Source organism: Ascaphus truei, chromosome 4 (assembly GCF_040206685.1).
Source record: "Ascaphus truei isolate aAscTru1 chromosome 4, aAscTru1.hap1, whole genome shotgun sequence".
Classification (NCBI taxonomy): Eukaryota; Metazoa; Chordata; class Amphibia; order Anura; family Ascaphidae; genus Ascaphus; species Ascaphus truei.
Window position 1 is genome coordinate 29,716,227 of NC_134486.1, and position 18,765 is coordinate 29,734,991.

General features: G+C 44.4%; 1 protein-coding gene and 1 long non-coding RNA gene across 3 annotated transcripts in view; one reads left to right on the top strand and one right to left on the bottom strand.

Annotated features, from left to right (window-relative positions):
* Window positions 1-1,112: 1,112 nt before the first annotated feature.
* On the top strand, window positions 1,113-5,957 carry LOC142491919 (uncharacterized). Of its 2 annotated transcripts, none has more exons than XR_012800586.1 (4): window positions 1,113-1,271; window positions 3,323-3,439; window positions 3,572-4,133; window positions 5,128-5,957. It is a non-coding gene; the product is annotated as an uncharacterized LOC142491919 (long non-coding RNA). The 2 variants fall into 2 exon arrangements; XR_012800587.1 differs by having other exon boundaries at window positions 3,572-3,748.
* A 6,730-nt stretch (window positions 5,958-12,687) lies between these two features.
* The window catches only part of MIXL1 (Mix paired-like homeobox), a 107,913-nt gene continuing 101,835 nt past the window's right edge, over window positions 12,688-18,765 (bottom strand). The window contains exon 4 of the mRNA XM_075594913.1: window positions 12,688-13,792. Coding sequence (XP_075451028.1) covers window positions 13,079-13,792 — 714 coding nt within the window. The 3' untranslated portion in view covers window positions 12,688-13,078. The remainder of the gene's footprint in view (window positions 13,793-18,765) is intronic.

Genomic DNA, 18,765 nt, shown 5'->3' on the forward strand with positions numbered 1-18,765 from the left:
CCACCCAAGTGCCCCTGGCCCCCCTCCCCACCCAAGTGCCCCTGGCCCCCCTCCCTCCCCACCCAAGTGCCCCTGGCCCCCTCTCCAGTCACTCACATCCTGCCTGTAATTCACTGTTTGTGTCTGTGTGTGTATAGGGGAGAGCGAGTGTGTGTGTGTGTGTGTGTGTGTGTGTGTGTGTGTGTGTGTGTGTGTGTGTGTGTGTGTGTGTGTGTGTGTGTGTGTGTGTGTGTGTGTGTGTGTGTGTGTGTGTGTGTGTGTGTAGCAGTGTCTCTGTGTGGCTGCGTGTGTGTGTATCAGAGGCTGTGTATATGTATCAGTGTGTGTGTCAGTGGCTGCGTGTGTCAGTGGCTATGTGTGTGTCTGTGCAGGCCCTATAGGCGATAACATTTTTAGTGGGTCACGAAGGAGAAGTTCAAAAAAAACGGGTCACGGAAAAAAAAGTTTGGGAAACCCTGGTTTAGGCCATACTGTTCACTGCACTAAAGGAGCAATACAGTGTATACTTGACACCGCTTATTGTAAGGACTTTCAGCTGAAAAAGTAACGCAGCACCAATTCCAACGTTACAAAGATCCAGGGTGAATTAAAGCATAATGTAAGAAAATTCACCAATGAGTTCAATTTTAAAAGACATCAACTATGTTACCGTGTTAAATACTTCTCAAAACAAGAGTCAAACAAATTTGTATTAAGTCCAAAATCAAAGGAAAGTTGAGCTCCTTGACATGACATATAAACGGTATTAAAGTTACAGCACTTCAATTAATAAGGAAACAAATATTTGCATTTTTTAACCGAGAAATGCATTACTCCAATGAGCGGTTTATTCCCATGTGGAAATGATCTGTTTAACCTGTTTGTATTGTGACAAAGTGACACCTACATAGTGTTTGAATTAACTCATCAGGAAAAGGCCATATTTTTCCTTAAACTGATCTTTAGCATTGATGATTTTAGTGTGCGCCCCTCCCTCTCTCCCCCCCTCCCCCATGATCTTTTGGGGACAAGTTCAGTTTCGTCATGTCATTTTCACTTTTTATTGTACGGCTACTATCTGCAACACCTGCACATGCACTGCATTTTAATCCTGTCTGTCACTACCAGGCCACTGATTGTGATTGGTAGTGCGGAGATCCACATGGCCTAATCCCCCATTTCAAGGATGGAAGACATCCTCATCTTTTCTGACCACCCCTAAAAACCAGCAATAAAGAGAATGTTTGAAGATGCCCATCAGAGTGCAGCGTTTTGGACTTGAATTACATAAGGTACCCAGAGTGTTAACATATATCCAGTTTGACTGTCCTGAGTGCCAATAACCACTTAATGGTTTGGGCGGTTTTACTATTCCTGCATAAGAAACACGTCCTGAAGGCTTTTGATTAGGCAAACTGAAATAGAATAGAAATGTCGAGCAAATTTGTTTAAAACAATCGTAATTATACCCGGTCTCCTGAGCCATCGCAGACATGCTGCCTTCTCCCCGTTTCCAGTGACGGCACAAGTACCAAGTACTCGAATTAACAATGAGATGATGTTACCACTGCATTGCGTATATAGCCCTAGCATACAACGGAATCGTTATACTATGTTGACATGAACTAGCATTATTGTTTTTGTGAATGGGGTAGAAGAGTATTTAATAAAAATTAAAAAAAATGACTATAACAAGAAATAAGCTTTAATGTTTATGGCACAAATACTACCCTAAATGTTTTCCCACCAAATTGCTAAATCTTTCATAAAAAAATGTATTGCCAGGTGGTTACCATTTCCTTTCCCAGAATCCCCTGTCAATATCTCCCTCAATGTTTATGGGCTCTCTCTCCCAAGTAAGCATGGACCATTATCAGAGCAGACCTATGGCTGGGGCCATGGTACCGCAGACCGTGTGGATAGACTGCCTTAAGGCAGTGTTCGCGTCCATGAGGAAGCAGGAGGGGGCGCGCGTTGCATGAGAAATCGGTTAAACTGATTTCTCGGCGCGACAGACAGGTCACGTGAGCGGTTCGCCCAATGAGGGCGAACCAGCTCCGTGATGTCCCTGGCACGCCCACAGATGGCGCGCGTACCATGGCCAAAAAAACGCAGCCGCTTCAAGCAGGTGACGTCACGACCCCACGTGCCTCTGCATGGGCGAAGGCACTATGGACCTGGCCTATAGCACAACTGCTATGCTTCACTTACAGGACAGGGTTACACCACAGAATCGCCTACTACAGTTAACGAGTAGGTGGTGTTTCTGGAATTAATAGGAAGCACACAGTCAGAACAAATCGATGCCAGAAAAGGAGATAATTCCTGTTGGGAGATTCCCTTGTAAGAGGTAAAGATTTTGGAACCGGTATTGAAGGACGGAGGGAGGTTAAGCGGAGTCCCCGGTGGTCACGGCGGCGCGCACTACGGCGTGCACGCCACACACCACAGCCCCCTATAGGGCAGGCCCCAGTGGCTGTGTGTCGGCGCGCAGCCAATGGCAGGGCAGATGTGCCCCGTCATGGCCCCGCGCTCCCCTACAGACCGTTGATCGCGACTGTAGTCTCTGCACATGCCGCCAGGCGCGCGTGCAGCAGGGAGGACTGGGGCGGTAGCCTAAGGTGCCTACCCAAGAGTTACAGCTCAAAGGGGAAAGAACGCACCTTTAGGAATGAAAGCACCAAGACAGGAGGGTGAGGAAATGTCTGCCAAGGCATTGGTTGGCAACATGTGGTCTTCAGGAGCTTTACCTACGGCCCTCAACCACTGGCCTCCCCAGCAGCCCATGTTTTCGGTATGTACTGATTTTTCACCCATTTAAATTACGTTTTTTTTCTTTCCATAGAGGAATTTTTGTTTTTACTGATTTTAAACCAGTTCATCAATCCACTCAGTATTATTTACCAGATACTTATCTTGGTTAAACACGAACACCTTACAAGATTGTCGTGTGTCCTGCATCTCTCAGATTAAAGCACCTCCTATAAAATGCAGAACAGACACACGGTGAAGTTCGGCAATTCAAGCAAAGTAATATTGCTCTCCGATTTGGCTCACATAACAATCTTGTTGTAGTACCATTAAATTGTGTATATATGAAAAATTTATTTTCCCAGTTTTATTTTATTTATTTTTAACCTGATTTCCTCCGGGTTTTAATGTTTAAAATTTACGTCACAAAATATATAAAAAAAGAAAAGAAAAAGTTAAATCTTGGTGACTGATCAAATGAGGTTAATATTTTTAAATCATTTATGGAGGTTGACTTGCAATTGTTTCTAAAAACTGTAATTTTGGGGGATGATTTAGCTCCCTTATCCTTCTGACTTTTTGTTTGTCTTAGGCATTTAAGTGCACTGGACTCCTTCACAACCAAAAGGAACATGTGACTCGCGTCTCTGGCTCTGACGTGGTTAAAGGAAGACTCCCCTAATAATGTGAAGTTGAAAGGCATTACCTGGTCGGTGACAATTACTTTATATGGCATTTAAGGTTGTACAGATACCTGACACACACAGCTTAAAACACACCAGTTCCAGTCTCCTGGCGTTTAGTGGGCTGCTTATTAGGGTCTTCCTGTTGTGTTTTTCAGACCTCTGCAATAGACGTTGCTGCTTCAAGCTCAAGAGCATCGTTGTATACCTCGGCATTGCCAAGAGTGATTTGCCGTTTATGGTCCTGAATGTCCTTTCGAAACCACTGTGGCTTTTAGCACGTCACTTCAAACTCACTTTCTTCAACCAATGAGGCAGAAAGAGCTGTACAAACGGTAATGGAAACGCCTAGCTGGAGAACCCATATATACAGATCTCTTCTTGGCGAGAGAGCATCTCACTGAGAAGCTAATGGGCTCAAAACTGAACAATGTCTGCACAACAGCTCGTTCTGCTAAATACATTTGAATTGTGCGTTTCTCACTAAGTGCTCAACAGCAGTTTGCCTCCTGCCCCTGCGCATCCCCTTCCCGATACCTTTATAGGCTCTCTGATAACGACAGGGTGAGTGAGAGAAAACATTTGATAAACTCCACCGCCTCCCCCATTCTCTACAAAATTCAACTTTTATTTCCCAAAAATGAAAGCTGCTAAACCTTAGCAATAACATGGTTATATGTGTCTAGGGAAGCCAATTAGACCATTAAATTCTTCAGAAAGGTATGTTTTCTGGTCTCTACACGGGGGTTATACCTTTCAAATGCAGTTGCGTGACCGTCTGTGACTGCACTGGATAGTGACCACTTTCAAATGGTTTAAGCACCCCACCCACTTCCAGATGATCTGCTAATTGCCAGGTATAAAAGATATTTAGTTTCTCAGTTGGAGAGTCTTCCTCTATGAAAAGTAGAATGAGAAGCAGAAGAAATTTATCTCCGAGCACATGGTCTTTTGACCAAAATATATAACAAACCCAAATTTAAATTAAATATACAGTGTTAACGATATGTATGTGGTTAATAAAGGTGGGGGGGGGGTTTACTATTTTTTTGTCACTCTTCAACAGCACTCTAATAAAAAATACTATATGTATGGAGTAAACTTACCATAACACAGGGAACTGGATGTGTATTTATGGAAGAATGGTGATCAATCTATTAGTGGTTAAAGCGCCCCACCTACTTCCAGGTGACCTGTTAATAGCAGGGTTAGATAGATAAACTCTGGGGGGGGAAGAAAACAAAGGAAACTTAAAATAAGAAATATGTCAACTAAGTGTGGACCTCCGGTTCACCCAAGTTTGTCTCCGGCGCCATAGGCTTCTCCCATAATAGTGCCAGGGAGTGAGGGTGTGAATGGGTGAGTGCTGGATTTAAGGGGGCAATTACTTGTGGATCACCGTTTGAAAAGTGGGTGCCAGTGGACTAGATTAACGTTTCGGAGTGAGGGTGTGAAGGATTTACATTTTGGGATGACGTTGGGAATGAGGGAGAACTTGAAAATTGAGATTGTGAATGGTGTAATGTCTATGGGTGAGGATGGAAGATATTGTGTAGGTGCTATTTATTGTGATGTGATATTGCCTCATTGACAGAAAGTTAATACATTTTAGTCAAATATGCCTTGTTTTTATCTTTTTAATCCCCCCATCCCCCTAAATAATAAAGTGGTCAGTTGATTTGTAATTTTCTATGGCTGATATTTTCTATTAAAGGTAGAAAGCGGGACAAAACATGTTTTACTGGATACACATGTGGGAGTCGGTTCTGAGACGGCAACTGGACCCTACGTCGGGCTACCATGATGACACCACCTCCACTGCTGAGTTTTGTTCCAAAGTGCATCTCCATTATTCACAGAATCGTTCCAGTTTAAATAACATTTCTCCGCAGATCCCTGGTACTGAGGATGCGATGAGTGTTCTGTAATATAAACAATAAAGGAGTAGTAAATATGAAAGCCCCAGAGGTAATTGGCAGGGAGGCAACATAGGACCGTGGACAGGTGGTTGCTGGCAGGTAGACAGCGCTCTGATTGGTTAGGGGAGCAGCACAAGGCAGGTGTGGGTTTTGAGGCCGAATGTTTGAGCATAAATACAAGTGTTTGTGAGTATCTCGGGTACTGTACTCGCCTGAAGCTAAGACCTCCCCGCACCCACTATAATCTGTTATTAGCTGTTGTTTTTAGCTCATGTATTTGTATTTATTTGTCGCAGCATGGAGCAAGTTTGAAAAGGTTTTAAAAAGCTGTGTTATGGCTAATGCATGGCCTTGTTGGTTTATGTTTCTTGGTTTATGGATTGGGGCAGAGCAATGGCCATGTATGTATCCAAGTTTATTCATTCACTGTAGCACTTGCACATATATTAATGTAATCCACTTTTTTTTAACCATTGTTATATGTGAAATATAGAGTCGGCACTAAATACTAATAATACTAATAATAATAGCTTTACATGCTGGACTGTATGCACTGAAGCTATTTTATAGCACAAAAAGCCCCTTCCTCAAAAATTCATAAAATTTACACTAAAATATTGCAACATTTGGGCAAAACCTGATTTTTAAAAAAAAAAATATTGAAAGCAATAAGATTTTGACATGTTGATATAGAGAATCACAGCTGTGTTTTTGCACCAGTGTTGCAACAGGAGTACATATGCCTCTTCGTCTAGAGTTATTGATGAGTCTCATGGCTGCAAATCTGGGCCTAAAGGAGCAGAAACAGCACCTGATTTTTTTAAGGGATTAAAGATCCATAAAACCCCTTGGGGATAATGGTAAATGTGCATTTTTTTTTTCCCCCTCTTCTTTTTGTGGGACGCTCATAAATCACCAGCTGCACTTATAGTGGCTTGGGTCATTTTAGGAAGGGGTTTTGTGCACTACATATCACAACATGTAATGGGTGATTGAAGTGTGACAGACTATAAGAATCAGAAGAGTTGACATAATCTCCCTCTTTATTTGCTATCAGTAAATTGTGATAACTCCACACCATTGACTTACAAAAGCTTTTGAACCTCTACAGACTTCCTGAGCTCTTCTGCAAACAGCAGAGACAAGAGCTACTTTCCTTATCATTGCAACAGCAAGTGACTTAACCCCTAGTCGGTCATATTTTACCCTCTGCTTGCGCAAATACCATGTCCTCCTTTACTACCCCTAGTGCTTCTCACAAGGCGTGGCGCAGGGTCTTAAAAGAGCAATCCAAGCAAATTCCTGTTTTTGGGTTTGTTTTTTTAATCAGTTCTAAAGTATTAACTACGCAATCAGCTTTACTTTTGCTACAACTGAACATTTGTGCTGTTTAGTAAATCTGCCTGGTTTATTGATTTGTTATTCCCTCTTACTGTGTATCTATGAATGTTTATAGAGCTGTCACTGTCTGGCACCCCTTGCATGATATACAATTGGTTAGATAAATTGGTTAACCAATCAATACTGGGTTAAGAATTACTGACAAATTTAGAAGGATCTTACAATCAAAGTAGATAACGGAATACCTTCTATTCATGTAAAATGCTAATGCTTGATAATGACTATAACACTTCTGTGCATTTTAAGGGGTGTATTCTCTGCACAGCAGACAGTATTTCACAGCAATAAGCCGTGCAACCTATGAGTAAGTCATAAACTAACATAGTATACTTATCACAGCCAAATGGTAAGAGGTACCTGAGCAAAGAAAAGCTCAGCCAACTTCTGTCTCCAATACACTATTCCGTGTTTGTTAAAGGTGCTGTCTTAATAGGCGGTTAAATATATAAAGGAAATAGAGATACATGTGCAAGTTGCATTTACTTTTCCATTCACTCCCTAGACACACTGCTCACTGTGAAATCATTCAACTATTCTGTTTTGAACAAAGATTAATGTAAAATCCTTATTTGGGACAACCATTGTGGGTTTTTTTTTAAAGTCACTTAACAACTTAGCCCTTACTAGTGCTGAACAAAAATTGCATCTTCTGTTCACCTTGCGGTATTTAGAGTACTTTCTAAAGTTTGACATTAGGTCTACATTATTACAAGTTTTAATTTGTATAAAGAATGCATGGTTGTTGCATGATAAGTTGCTGCTGGAATGCTATTCTGGATACATTTAAGCTTCCAGTTTTAAATGAAGCTCAAAGTTCTAGTAGAGCTGTAAATTTGTTGCAGGCTGTGATACCTTTTAGTGGACCAACATGTGTTCTTCATAGATGAAATTATAATGTACACTTGACGAAGAAAGCTATGAGGTTTCAAAAGCTCTGTACGTGAAAATTACACCTGAGTTAATAAACACAGCTTAAGTTGTCAAATAACTTGTAACCATGCCTGCATCACCACCGTGCAGGGGTTACGTGTGTGCGAAACAACAAACCAACTCGTTTCGCCCTTTGTGACGACTAAACCCAGGCTGTTGGGGTATCTTAAAAGCAAAGTGTGTTCCTTTGTGTTGATGAAAGTGTGACACTAGAGAGCAGAGGAATTTGGTTGATTCATCATATAGTGGTGTTGGACTATACGAGTCGCCTAATAAACACACTATCCCAGGGGCGGCCAACTCCAGTCCTCAACAGGTCAGGTTTTCAGGATATCCCTGCTTCCGCACAGGTGGCTCAGTCGTTGAACGAGCCACCTGTGCTGAAGCAGGGTTATCCTGAAAACCTGACCTGTTGTGGGATTTTGAGGACTGGAGTTGGCCGCCCCCTGCACTATCCACTTTAAGGGGGTTGTTCTATAAACTACAATAGTGCCAATTGGGGCACTATCTCACGGAATCTAGTTGACTTGAACGGGAGTATCTGCCCTGATCGTTTCCCCATCGGCACTATCTCAGTTTAATCAATAACCCCCTAAAAAGATAATACGGCTATTTAGGCCTTTTTTTTTTTTTTTTAAACCCTTATTGGGGGGGAGTGGGGGAGTTTGGCCACAAATGTCCTATAAGGCCCCTCCGGACTATATATAATTAGCACCTACATCTGAATCCCACAATGCACTCGATTGCCATTCTGTTTAACCCCTTCCTTGCTGAAGAGCAATCCATGCCTTGCTGGCCCCTTTACACTGCAGGGATTACCCTCCATACAATTTTATTTGACTGCATATTACAAAGCCGTGCGTGGCAGGTCCACTGGACGGGTTAACGTGGTTGATCACTGGAGGAGACGGTGGTGTAGTCGTGAATCTCTATCTTTGATAAGAAGCTGTTACACAGAATCCGCATTTTATTGAAGTCTCCCAGCCCTTTGAAAGGGAAATGAATGGCTCAGGTGACAGACGCTCAGTCTGACACAGGATGACAAGGTCTGCCTGCAAGTAACTGGGCTGGACAGAAGCTTGGAGGTCAAAGTCATTAGTGACATGCCATTTCATCCATGAAATATGTTTTGTTTGTCTGTGCACTAGAGGTGCAAACATTTCAGTCTAACAGAGAGACGTGTGTGTGTGTGTGTGTTGTTATTTTACTGAATCCAATCAAATTGCACACAGGCCCGACGTATCGGTTCAAAGAAACTGGTGAGAAGGTTATTTGTACTGAGTTGATCTACAATCCTCCGGAATAAGAGGCCGCATTTAATAGGGTATTAGTAGAGGACATTACTAAGGTGGCAATTAAAGGAGAGAATCATTTATGGGAGACTTCAGTCTGCCAGATGTGAGTTGGCACGTGTGTTGCTTGCAGGTTCAGCCAGAAGCCGGGACACCCTGGTTTCCATGCTAAGGGGATCTCTCAAGCAATTGGGGAGAGAGCCAACTTGCAATAATGTGATCCTGAACTTAACACTTACAGTACCAACAGGGGCAGAGTATCAGATGTACTTGTGAGAACTTGGGTTCCAGTGATCATCAGTCAGTGTAGTTTAGTATAAAGACAGAGGCTGAATCATACCACACAAAAACCAAGGTTTTACATTTTAAGAGGACTTTAAAACATGTTAATGTTTTTTCCCCTCTGAATTTGCAATGACTTCCTCCTTCATATTAACCACAAAGCTTATTGTTGATTAAGACAGATCCTCCTCCTCTCCCCCCTCCCCCCCCCCAAGTTAAAAGAAATATGGATGTGCAATATTTTTTCAGGTCCACTTTAATATAGCAAGCAGTGTATATTTTCCCAAATAAAATCCATTTTATTACATACATATATTCAATCCACAGACCTATTCCTTTTTCATTGAGGTAAGATTGCAGAACTAAATCCCAAAGACAGAAGTGCGCGCTGTATATTTATGTGTAATTTTGTCATTGTGCTTTATGGAGTCAGGATGTTGGGCCTAAATATAAAAAAAAAAAAAAAAAAAAAAATGATAATTTAAAAAAATTGAACATATGTGAGAACATACAAAAAAAACGGATCCAGAGAGCAAAGTGTCCCAGGGAATATGGGAGATACAGAAAACGGCAACATATCGTTAGTGCAACAATGTTTAAGTGTTATTCAGTTGTTTAAGAGTAAGTGGATTATCTGTTGCTTATCATGTGTTGAGCAAGATATCAAGAATTTGGAATATATATATATCTATACCATACATTTTAAGTTATGGTGGGTGAAAAAGGCGACAGAAAACCTCCACGGTTGGCATATAGCCATTGGCTATATGCTAACGGTGGAGGTTTTCTGTCGCCTTTTTCACCCACCATAACTTAAAATGTATGATAAACCTACCCAGCCTAGAAATATTTCAAGGCAAGTTTATACCAACCTCACACTGATGATACCCATCAAGGTTGAAACATGTCTGTGAGTGGTTTAAACTTGCTTTGCTAGTCCCATGCTGTGTTTAAAAGCTGTGTGGACAGCGATACATCAGCTTAAATGGGCTCCATGTGAATGGATATTCCAGGCAAAAGGTGACACATTGTGTGCTCATTTGCATGTCATCTCCCAGAATCCCTTGCTGCAGTGGGAGCACTGTATGCGAGGTGATAATGGTTGAAAGGCAGGGTTGCAGACCTGTCTGAGACATGTGAATGTGCTCACAAGTGATATTCTTTATTGGCTATATATATCTATAGATATATAGCCAATAAAGAATATCTATAGATATATAGATCTCAAATGGAAATATTACTGTATGCTCATTTGCATGTCTTAGACAGGTTTGCAGTCCCGCCTTTCACCATTATCACCCAGCACACAGCGCTTCCACTGCAGCAAGGGATTCTGGGAGGTGACATGCAAATGAGCACACAGTGCCACCTTTTGCTTCAAAACCATTTAACATGGTCCCCTATAAGCTTAAGCTTGCTGCATGGTCAGAGCTTTGAGCACAGCCTGGGTTAAGATGCATAGCCAGCAAACCCACCCACAGACAGTATGTTAATCCATTTTTTGTTTATGCAATTGGGGACCCCTCCTGGCCCCATAGCAACTTATTGAAGACACGCAGTCAGCCCAAGTTTTATATATAAAACGTGGGCAGACTGCGTGTCTTCAATAAGTTGCCTTGGGGTCAGGAGGGGCTCCCAAATGCATAAAGCATGGATTAAAGCAGGAAATCGTGCAATATTGCTTTATGGAGGAAAAAAATAGGCTTAAATAAAAAGTTATTCAACTCACAAGCTGAGGGAAACATAGGCATGTAGGAAAGCAATTGATGGACACCCCCACCCCAATCTGAGGCCTGCTACTAACATTGTTAGATGTATTAAGGGAAGCCTGTTAAATGCTTTATACAAGGTTGTTTTCCGTCCTGTTACTTGGGTTGTACCATTTAAGAGATGTTTTATTATTATTATTATTATTATTATTATTATTATTATTATGTCCCATGTGTGTGGGAATGCTTCGCTAACCACAGCCCACCCTGTCTATCCGTTGGCCCGTAAGGAAGAGGGATAGAAGCAGGGCTGATTTTAACCACTGGGCATCCCGGGAGTCAGGAGGTCCAGGAACCCTGCCAGTGTCCATGCCAGGTCTGCAGAGGGGGCCGGCGGAACTGACTGGCACCTCTGCGGACCCCCTTGAGGTGCGGGCCCTCTCTATCCTCCAAGGCTGCAGGTAAGCACGTTGCTGCCCCCCCCCTCTCCCTCCGTTGTGACCATACCTATAAAGGCCATACCCTGCCCCACAATACAATGAGAATGTACAATAGTTATCATGGTCTCCTTTTTAATGTTAATCTCCAATTATAAATCCAGAATGTTTTATTTATACCAATGCACAATATTAATTTTCAAAAGTTAATTGGAGGGATGGGTGATTGGGGGGGGGGGGCGTGGGGGGAAGAGAGAGGGTCTGCCTAGTACCCCTAATACCCTGGTACCGGCCCTGGACAGTGGGAAGGTTTTACATGTGCAAGCTCTGCTTTGAGGGTGACCAACTACAGTCCTCAAAGGCCACCAGCAGGTCAGGTTTTAAGGCTATCCCTGCTTCAGCACAGGTGGCTCAATCAACGACTGCCACCTGTGCTGAAGCTGGGAAATCCTTAAAATCTGACCTGCTGGTGGCCCTGGAACTCGTTGCACACACCGATATCCGACAAAGTGAACTAGCCAAATAAAACCAATAAGCTTCCTTATGGCCTAGAGCTAGTTGGAAAATACAGGGCCAAGTTGTTTTTTTTTAAGGAAGAGATTTATATTAGTTGGTTGTGGGCTAAGTGGAATTGGCACCAGTCTGTGATACATAGCCCTATGTGCAGTAATATCTTCAGACGTGTGTTGCAGCCCAAAACAAAACATACAGCTATTTATAAGATAACATTGTCTTTACAGAGGCAATCCAAGCGGCACCTAGAACGCAGCTTTTCATAACCTTTATTGAAAACTAATTGTCTAAGCTGCCGATCAATTCGTTCTTTCGTGATCAATCCGCAAAGATTCTGCGTCCCAGGCTGCCTTTCCGTTAGTTTCAATCAATTCTTCACTCGGTGTAACTCAGCAGCTACAATGTATTCTTACACTACTATGGTAAATTATCTACTGTTGCGGTTTACAGCTCATTCTGCTAGGAACATTTACAACAAATGATCACAATCCAGAAACTGTTGCAAAGATCTTGCACTGCTGGGGAGGTGAGCTAAACCTGCTATAGAAATCAAAGGATGATCAGTGTATTAATACTCATTAAAAAAGGCATTAAGAGTTGAATAAAATAAAAAGTAAGTTTTAATACTACAGAACTGATTTATTTAAAAAAAACACGATGGATATTGCATGGATTGCTCCTTTAATATTGCACTCAACTTGACAAGGAAATCTTTTCAACAATTTAACTTAAAATAAACTTTTATAGACATTTTTAATTACAGGCACAAGTATTGCACATATATTGTTTCCTTCTGCAATATTTAGCATGCACCCCCATGCAGAGAAGGAGGATAAGGCCTTGACATAAACAACTTGTACTGTGCAGTCTTTAAGCTGCTGCTTACATCTCTTCTCTCACTGTAGTTTGGCCTCCTGTGGATTCTTCGAAGCAAAGTACAGTTCATGGAAGAGAAAGACCTCTCTATATACAGTTGCTGGTAGCAACAATCAATCATCGAATGCAAAACATAGACATTTGTTGATTAATTTAAAAAAAATGCCATTCCTATTACAGTTCTTCGTTGGGTCTTAATGTTTAAAATGAATGGTACATCAAAACTCTCCAGCCGTACAAGTCCATCCACTTTAACCAGATTAGCCTACCTGAATTATTGATTTTTATCATACCTTCCTTCTGGTTTCACAAACTGTTGAGTACAGAAACGACACTTCCTTCCCACTCTGACCCAGACTCTGAGTATTTCTCACTGACACTGGAGTCTGACATAGGCGAGTACTGTCCATAGGATCCACCCGGCATTGCTGGCATCGAGAATGGGCTATGGGGAGCAAAGACGCTCATTTTGCTCTGGCTGCTTGAGGCAGTTGAAACCGGGATCTGGGGGATGACCACGTTCATCTCGGGTCCGATGGTCTTGTTGGGTGGAAAGTTGTCAAAATCTACCATGAGGTTGGGCTGCATGGGCATCTGGGGGTGTCTCCTGCTCAGATCCACCGCCTTGTCCTTGAAGTCGATGATCTGTGCCACGGCTCTGTACAGGTGCTGCTGGTCCCTCGTGGAGGTTGTAGCTGGCGCTGCCTGGCGATAGACATTGGATGCTGCCTGCTGCATAAGAAGCCTCTGTTTAGACACTGCGCAGGAGGATTCAGGGGAAGACAGAGATTCAGGAGACAGGTGGAATCGTTCATGCTGTTGGTTCACACATGGTTGGACCTGTTGCTGGGGCCCTTGGTGCTGCTGAGGCCCAGACAGTGAATGCTGGGACACTGGCACAGTAGGGTACATGTACTTGTTGGATCCTGAGATGCTGGGGTAATGGTCTCCCATAATGGGAGGGCTGGAGGGTTTGGCTCTCTGACGCCTGGACTTTGCGCGCCTGTTCTGGAACCAGACCTACAATAGAATAGGGCGATGATATTTTGCTAGGTGTGTCACAATCTTAATATATGTAAATCATTCACAAAACCGTAACCGCAGCAGCTACAACGCTACAGAAGACCTGGGAGAAGAGGTGTTAATACCACACGTCATGAATCTAAAAATCCTGTTTTCAGAAATGTTACTATACCATGTGTACTACATTCACAAGAAAGCCACCACATTCACCATCTAAACACTTAAGTGGACACTATATTCTTTGTAATGCGCGTCTCTTAATATTACAATAATATATTTTTTTTAAATGCTCAAAATATAACTGACTTCAGAGTTCTAAAAATAAAAAGCACAAAAACAAATATTTTTAAAAATGTTAACTCATTTAAAAATGCAGGGCAAGGGTTTAAAAAATTAGCATGGAGGGCTGTTTAACTGTTCACCAGAGGCATATTGTGAATAGCAGTGAGTCCCAACACTGGGTTCATGAGGTGTTTCCACATGGCTGCTGCTAGACAGTGTAGTGGATTTCTGAGCCTATTGGGGTACAATGCAGTTAGTAAGGCCCCAAACTGCACCTTGGCACGGGTGGTATAGCTGTCTGACAGCAGGAGCTTCCAAAGTGGCTCCCCACAATGCTTTGCATCCACAGCGGCACAGAATTGTGGGGCGTGACTTTCTGGAAGTTCCCATGATGATTGACGGCTACACCACCCCCTTTCCCATGCGCTATGCACAGAGGTGTAGTTTGGGGCCTTATTAAGCGTTCGCCGCCCCCCCCCCCTCACAGGGGGGTCACTATACTGCCCGGGATTAGTCAAAAAGTTTTGTTAGCAATAGTCTGAGTAGGCATAAAAATTTATTTAATTAGGGGTTCTCGGAAAAATATTTTCTAGCAGGGGGTGCACAATGTATAAAAGTTTGGGAATCGCAGATTAATAGTATAGTCTGTAGGATTTAATTACACGTCTTGTGTCTGCTACAGAAAATGTTGCTAATTGTGTCAGCTGATCTAGCCTCTTATAATAATCACTTACTTTTAAGTATCAGATATCCCCGACAACCGTTGTACATATAATGCCGCAATTACAGTGGCAGCGACGGCGCGCACAACTTACCTCTTTGAGGCCGTACACAGAGCGCGCAATGAAGCGAGGCCACGCTTGCGATTCTCGAGAAGACAAACTTTGTCTTGCGACAGCCGGGTCACGTGCGAGGTTCAGCCAATGAGGGGGAACCACTCACGTGACATCACGGCCACGCCTCCCAGTCGCCTCCGACCTCAGAGCAGGTTTCGCACACGCGCGGCAACTCAAAAACGCAGCCTAAGACACGTGCGCAAGCAGGCAGGGGGAAACGTTTGCGCACGCCCTGCTGCGACTAACTTACTGCTATTCTCCAGACGTGCTGCAGCACTTTTACATCAGCCTTCCCGTGCCGGGATAATATACAAAAACGGGAGAAAATGCGCACCAGCGGTATAGAAAAATATGTATAACAATCGGTGAGGAGAGTGTAAAAATATATAATAAAATAAATAATAAATGAAATGCACGCCCTTAACAAAGGGTTAATGAAGTTGGCTGCTTATCAAAAAGATGGCTCTGCATCTAAACACTAGAACAAGAAGAAGAAAGCACTTTTGTGTTTTCTTCCGTCAGATGCCTTTCTTAACTCTCTGTATGTACACACAAATCCACGGCTCTCCTCCGCCCATCGTCCAAACTTGTATCCAACACAAGTAATGCAAATAGTAATTGCTTTTAATTGCAGAGATGTAAAAACGCAGGTAAACCCCCTTCCTCAGGTGTAGTGAAGGGGTTTACCCCCGAAACGTTGCGTGTTTTTACATCTCTGCAATTAAAAGCAATGACTATACGCATTACTTGTGTTGGATAAAAGTTTGTACTGTGTGCGGAGGAGAGACGTAGATTTATTTGCGAATATTGGGACCAGGTCACTGCTTTCTCTCTTTACCGGCACCATTGAAGATATTTCTGTTGAAAGGACCAGGAGATTTATCTAACTGTAAATACCCCATTCTACTAGGCAGTAAATCTGCTGAAACAGAACATTATCATCTCCCTTATTTCTACTACAATCCCCCACTGTCTCTAAAGCTAACTCCTTGCCCTGCGTTAGTCACTAGACGTTGCCTGACGTACGTTTCGCTCCCTTCAGTAGAACCCCAGCCAAATTATTTAGGACTCTTAATTATTAAGAGATGCATGCAGACGCTTAACTAGGTGTTTTTGTGACCGCTGCAAGTTCCACCAACTGCACCCAGGTCCGCAGACAGAGTTTACATGAGGAAGTGGCCTGCAGCTGAGTGAGAGTCGGGGCCCGGCCGCGATAGGACTGGCAGCTGGGCCTGGCCAGAGGTCAGGCCCAACTTGCAGCGCCGGCTGACCGGGCCCCCCGCAGCCACCGTGCCCGGGACACCTGTCCCAGCTGTGTCCCCCTGTCGGCGGCCCTGACTGCGCCAACCCCACAGCACACTGGAGCACGCACACTGCACGCTAAGGCCCCGCTCCCTCAGTCAGCGCGCCCGCACTACATGCAGGCAGCGCGCTGAGAGGCACAAACCGCTATCTGCGGTCTGTAGGGAGCGGCAGCCGTGGTTTGAGCGGAGGGACCCGTAACTCTCCCTCCCTCCACGGGCTCGGTCTCCCGGGCTGCAGGAGGGAGCTGCTGCTGGAAGGTAAGCAGCTCCCGCTCCCTCCCGCTTCCCCCACAAATGCCCTCCTCACACACGCTGATACACACACACACACACACACACCACCCCCTACCTTGTGGAGGAAACTCTCTGACAGCTCCCGCCCCCGCCGCTGATAGGCTCATCAGCGCACCACGTGACGCGTCACCGCTCGGGATCACAATTTTCTTGCATCCCCTGGCGGCTGACGCATCACAGCGTGTAGTGAGCTGTGCCATGAGGGGGGACTGGGACCGGCTTGGGAGGATTCCCCTGCTGGTGGGGAAAGCTCGTGCGGCCGCCCGCGCGCCGGGCGCAGCGGGTCCCAGGCCTTAGTCCCCGCTGGCGCTGAGCGCGCTCATGCTTGGAGAGCATGAGCGCCGGCTGTCCTGCTTTTACGCGCGCGCGCGGGGGGAGGGGGGGTCTTAGTCCGAGTCCATACAGCTTTGGCGTGCGCGTCCGTGATGTCACCCACGTGAAGTGGGTGAGGTTTCCGGACATGTTAGGTGCGCCATTGGGGACTTGTTTAGGGGTGTGTCAGTGATGTCACGGAGCTGGTTCACCCTCATCGGGTGAACCACTCACGTGAACTGCCCGTCGCGCTGAGAAATCAGTTTCAACTGATTCCTCACGCAATGCGCACCCCTCCTGCTGTCGCGCACGTGCAATCAGTGCCTTAAGGCAATGTGATTGCGCCACACACAGACACCTTTGCGCGGTCTGCGGCAGCATGCCCTTACACAGCATACTGACAGAACACTGAAGCACACGCTGACAGACCGCTTACAGACACATTGAAGCACACGCAGCATACTTCCACCAGCCTCTGCTCCCCCCTCCCTCTTCACTGATAGTTGCTGCACTAAGACACCTGTCAGTCAGCACTGCAGCCTGTCCCCGCTTTGATGTTGCAGCAATGAAGCAGAATGGGGCGCGCTGTGACCAGCTGCAGTGCGGACTGAAGGCTTAAGTCACTACAGCAACACAGGCGCCAAGGGGAATTTCTGTGCCGCTTATCAAGCTGCACCCCACTTGACCCCCTCCCCCTAGTTCCACCTCTGGGTACCCGTGCACTGACACAGTTGCATACTTTTTTTTTTGCATTTCCCCGTCTGAAACGCAGCATATTTATGAAGTGTATTTCTCCTGCTTTGGAATTAGTTGAAAACATCAAGCAAATTAATGCAAGTTGCAAATTCCTTAATACATAGACCTGCGTCAACATTCAAAAGTAACGCTACCCTAACTCATCCCTTTGCGCCATCAATCCCTCATCTCGTTGCAGAGACGCAGATGTCCCTGAAAACGGCGCCAGCAAGATTAACCTCTCGTATGTATATATTAGTGCGACCTGCAACAAAATAACGATTTTGCACCGGGATTCATCATTTCATGCATAGAGCGCGTTGTAGTCTGAGGGTTTATTGGGCTTTTTTTAAATAACGATTGTAAATAACTAGATAAAAAATGTATTTCATTTTGATTTAGTTTTGAGCGTCTCCTTACCAATTTTATGTTACATATAGATGAGGCTGAAAAAAGGCACACGTCCATCAAGTTGAACCTATGCTGGAAGTGTAGTATGTGTTAATAAGGAGCAATGCATTGAAAGGTAACACAGCTGAGAATGTTGTTGCACACAATGAAGACGACCTGTAGCTGACCTTTCTCCTTTAAGCATTTTTTAGACACTGAAAGGCTGATCTGAAATGAGGATTAAGATGGCTCCTCACAACCTTTAGGCCAAGTCCCTGCTGCCGCAGACCGCGCGGCGAGATCACATTGCCTTAAGGCATTGATCGCGCCCATAGACGGCGTGGGCTACAGCAGGAGGGGGCATGTTGTGCAAGGAATTAGTTGGAACTGATTTTTCAGCGCGACGGGCTGGTCACGTGAGTGGTTCACCCAATGAGGGCGGACCAGCTCTGTGATGTCACTGATACACCTCTAGAAATGCCCCCCTGATGCTGCATCTAGCATGTCCGCAAAACGCAGCCACTTCCCGCGGTTGACGTCACAGCTGCGCACGCCTCCGCGCGGGTGAACGCTGTATAGACTCGGGCTTAGCTGTATGAGGCTGCCCTAAAACAGGGTGAGTTTACAGAATGGGGGAAGGGGAGGAGAGAAGGTGCAGAACAAGTTACAGAATGTGCAGAACGCTCTCTATAACCTACACACTGAAATGTTCCAGCACTCACTGACTATTGGAAGAAAGGTCAAAACCGGAGTATGCCAAAAAGAACCGAATTTAATGAAGATAGCAAGATAAACAAAAAGCCTGGAATAATGTCTC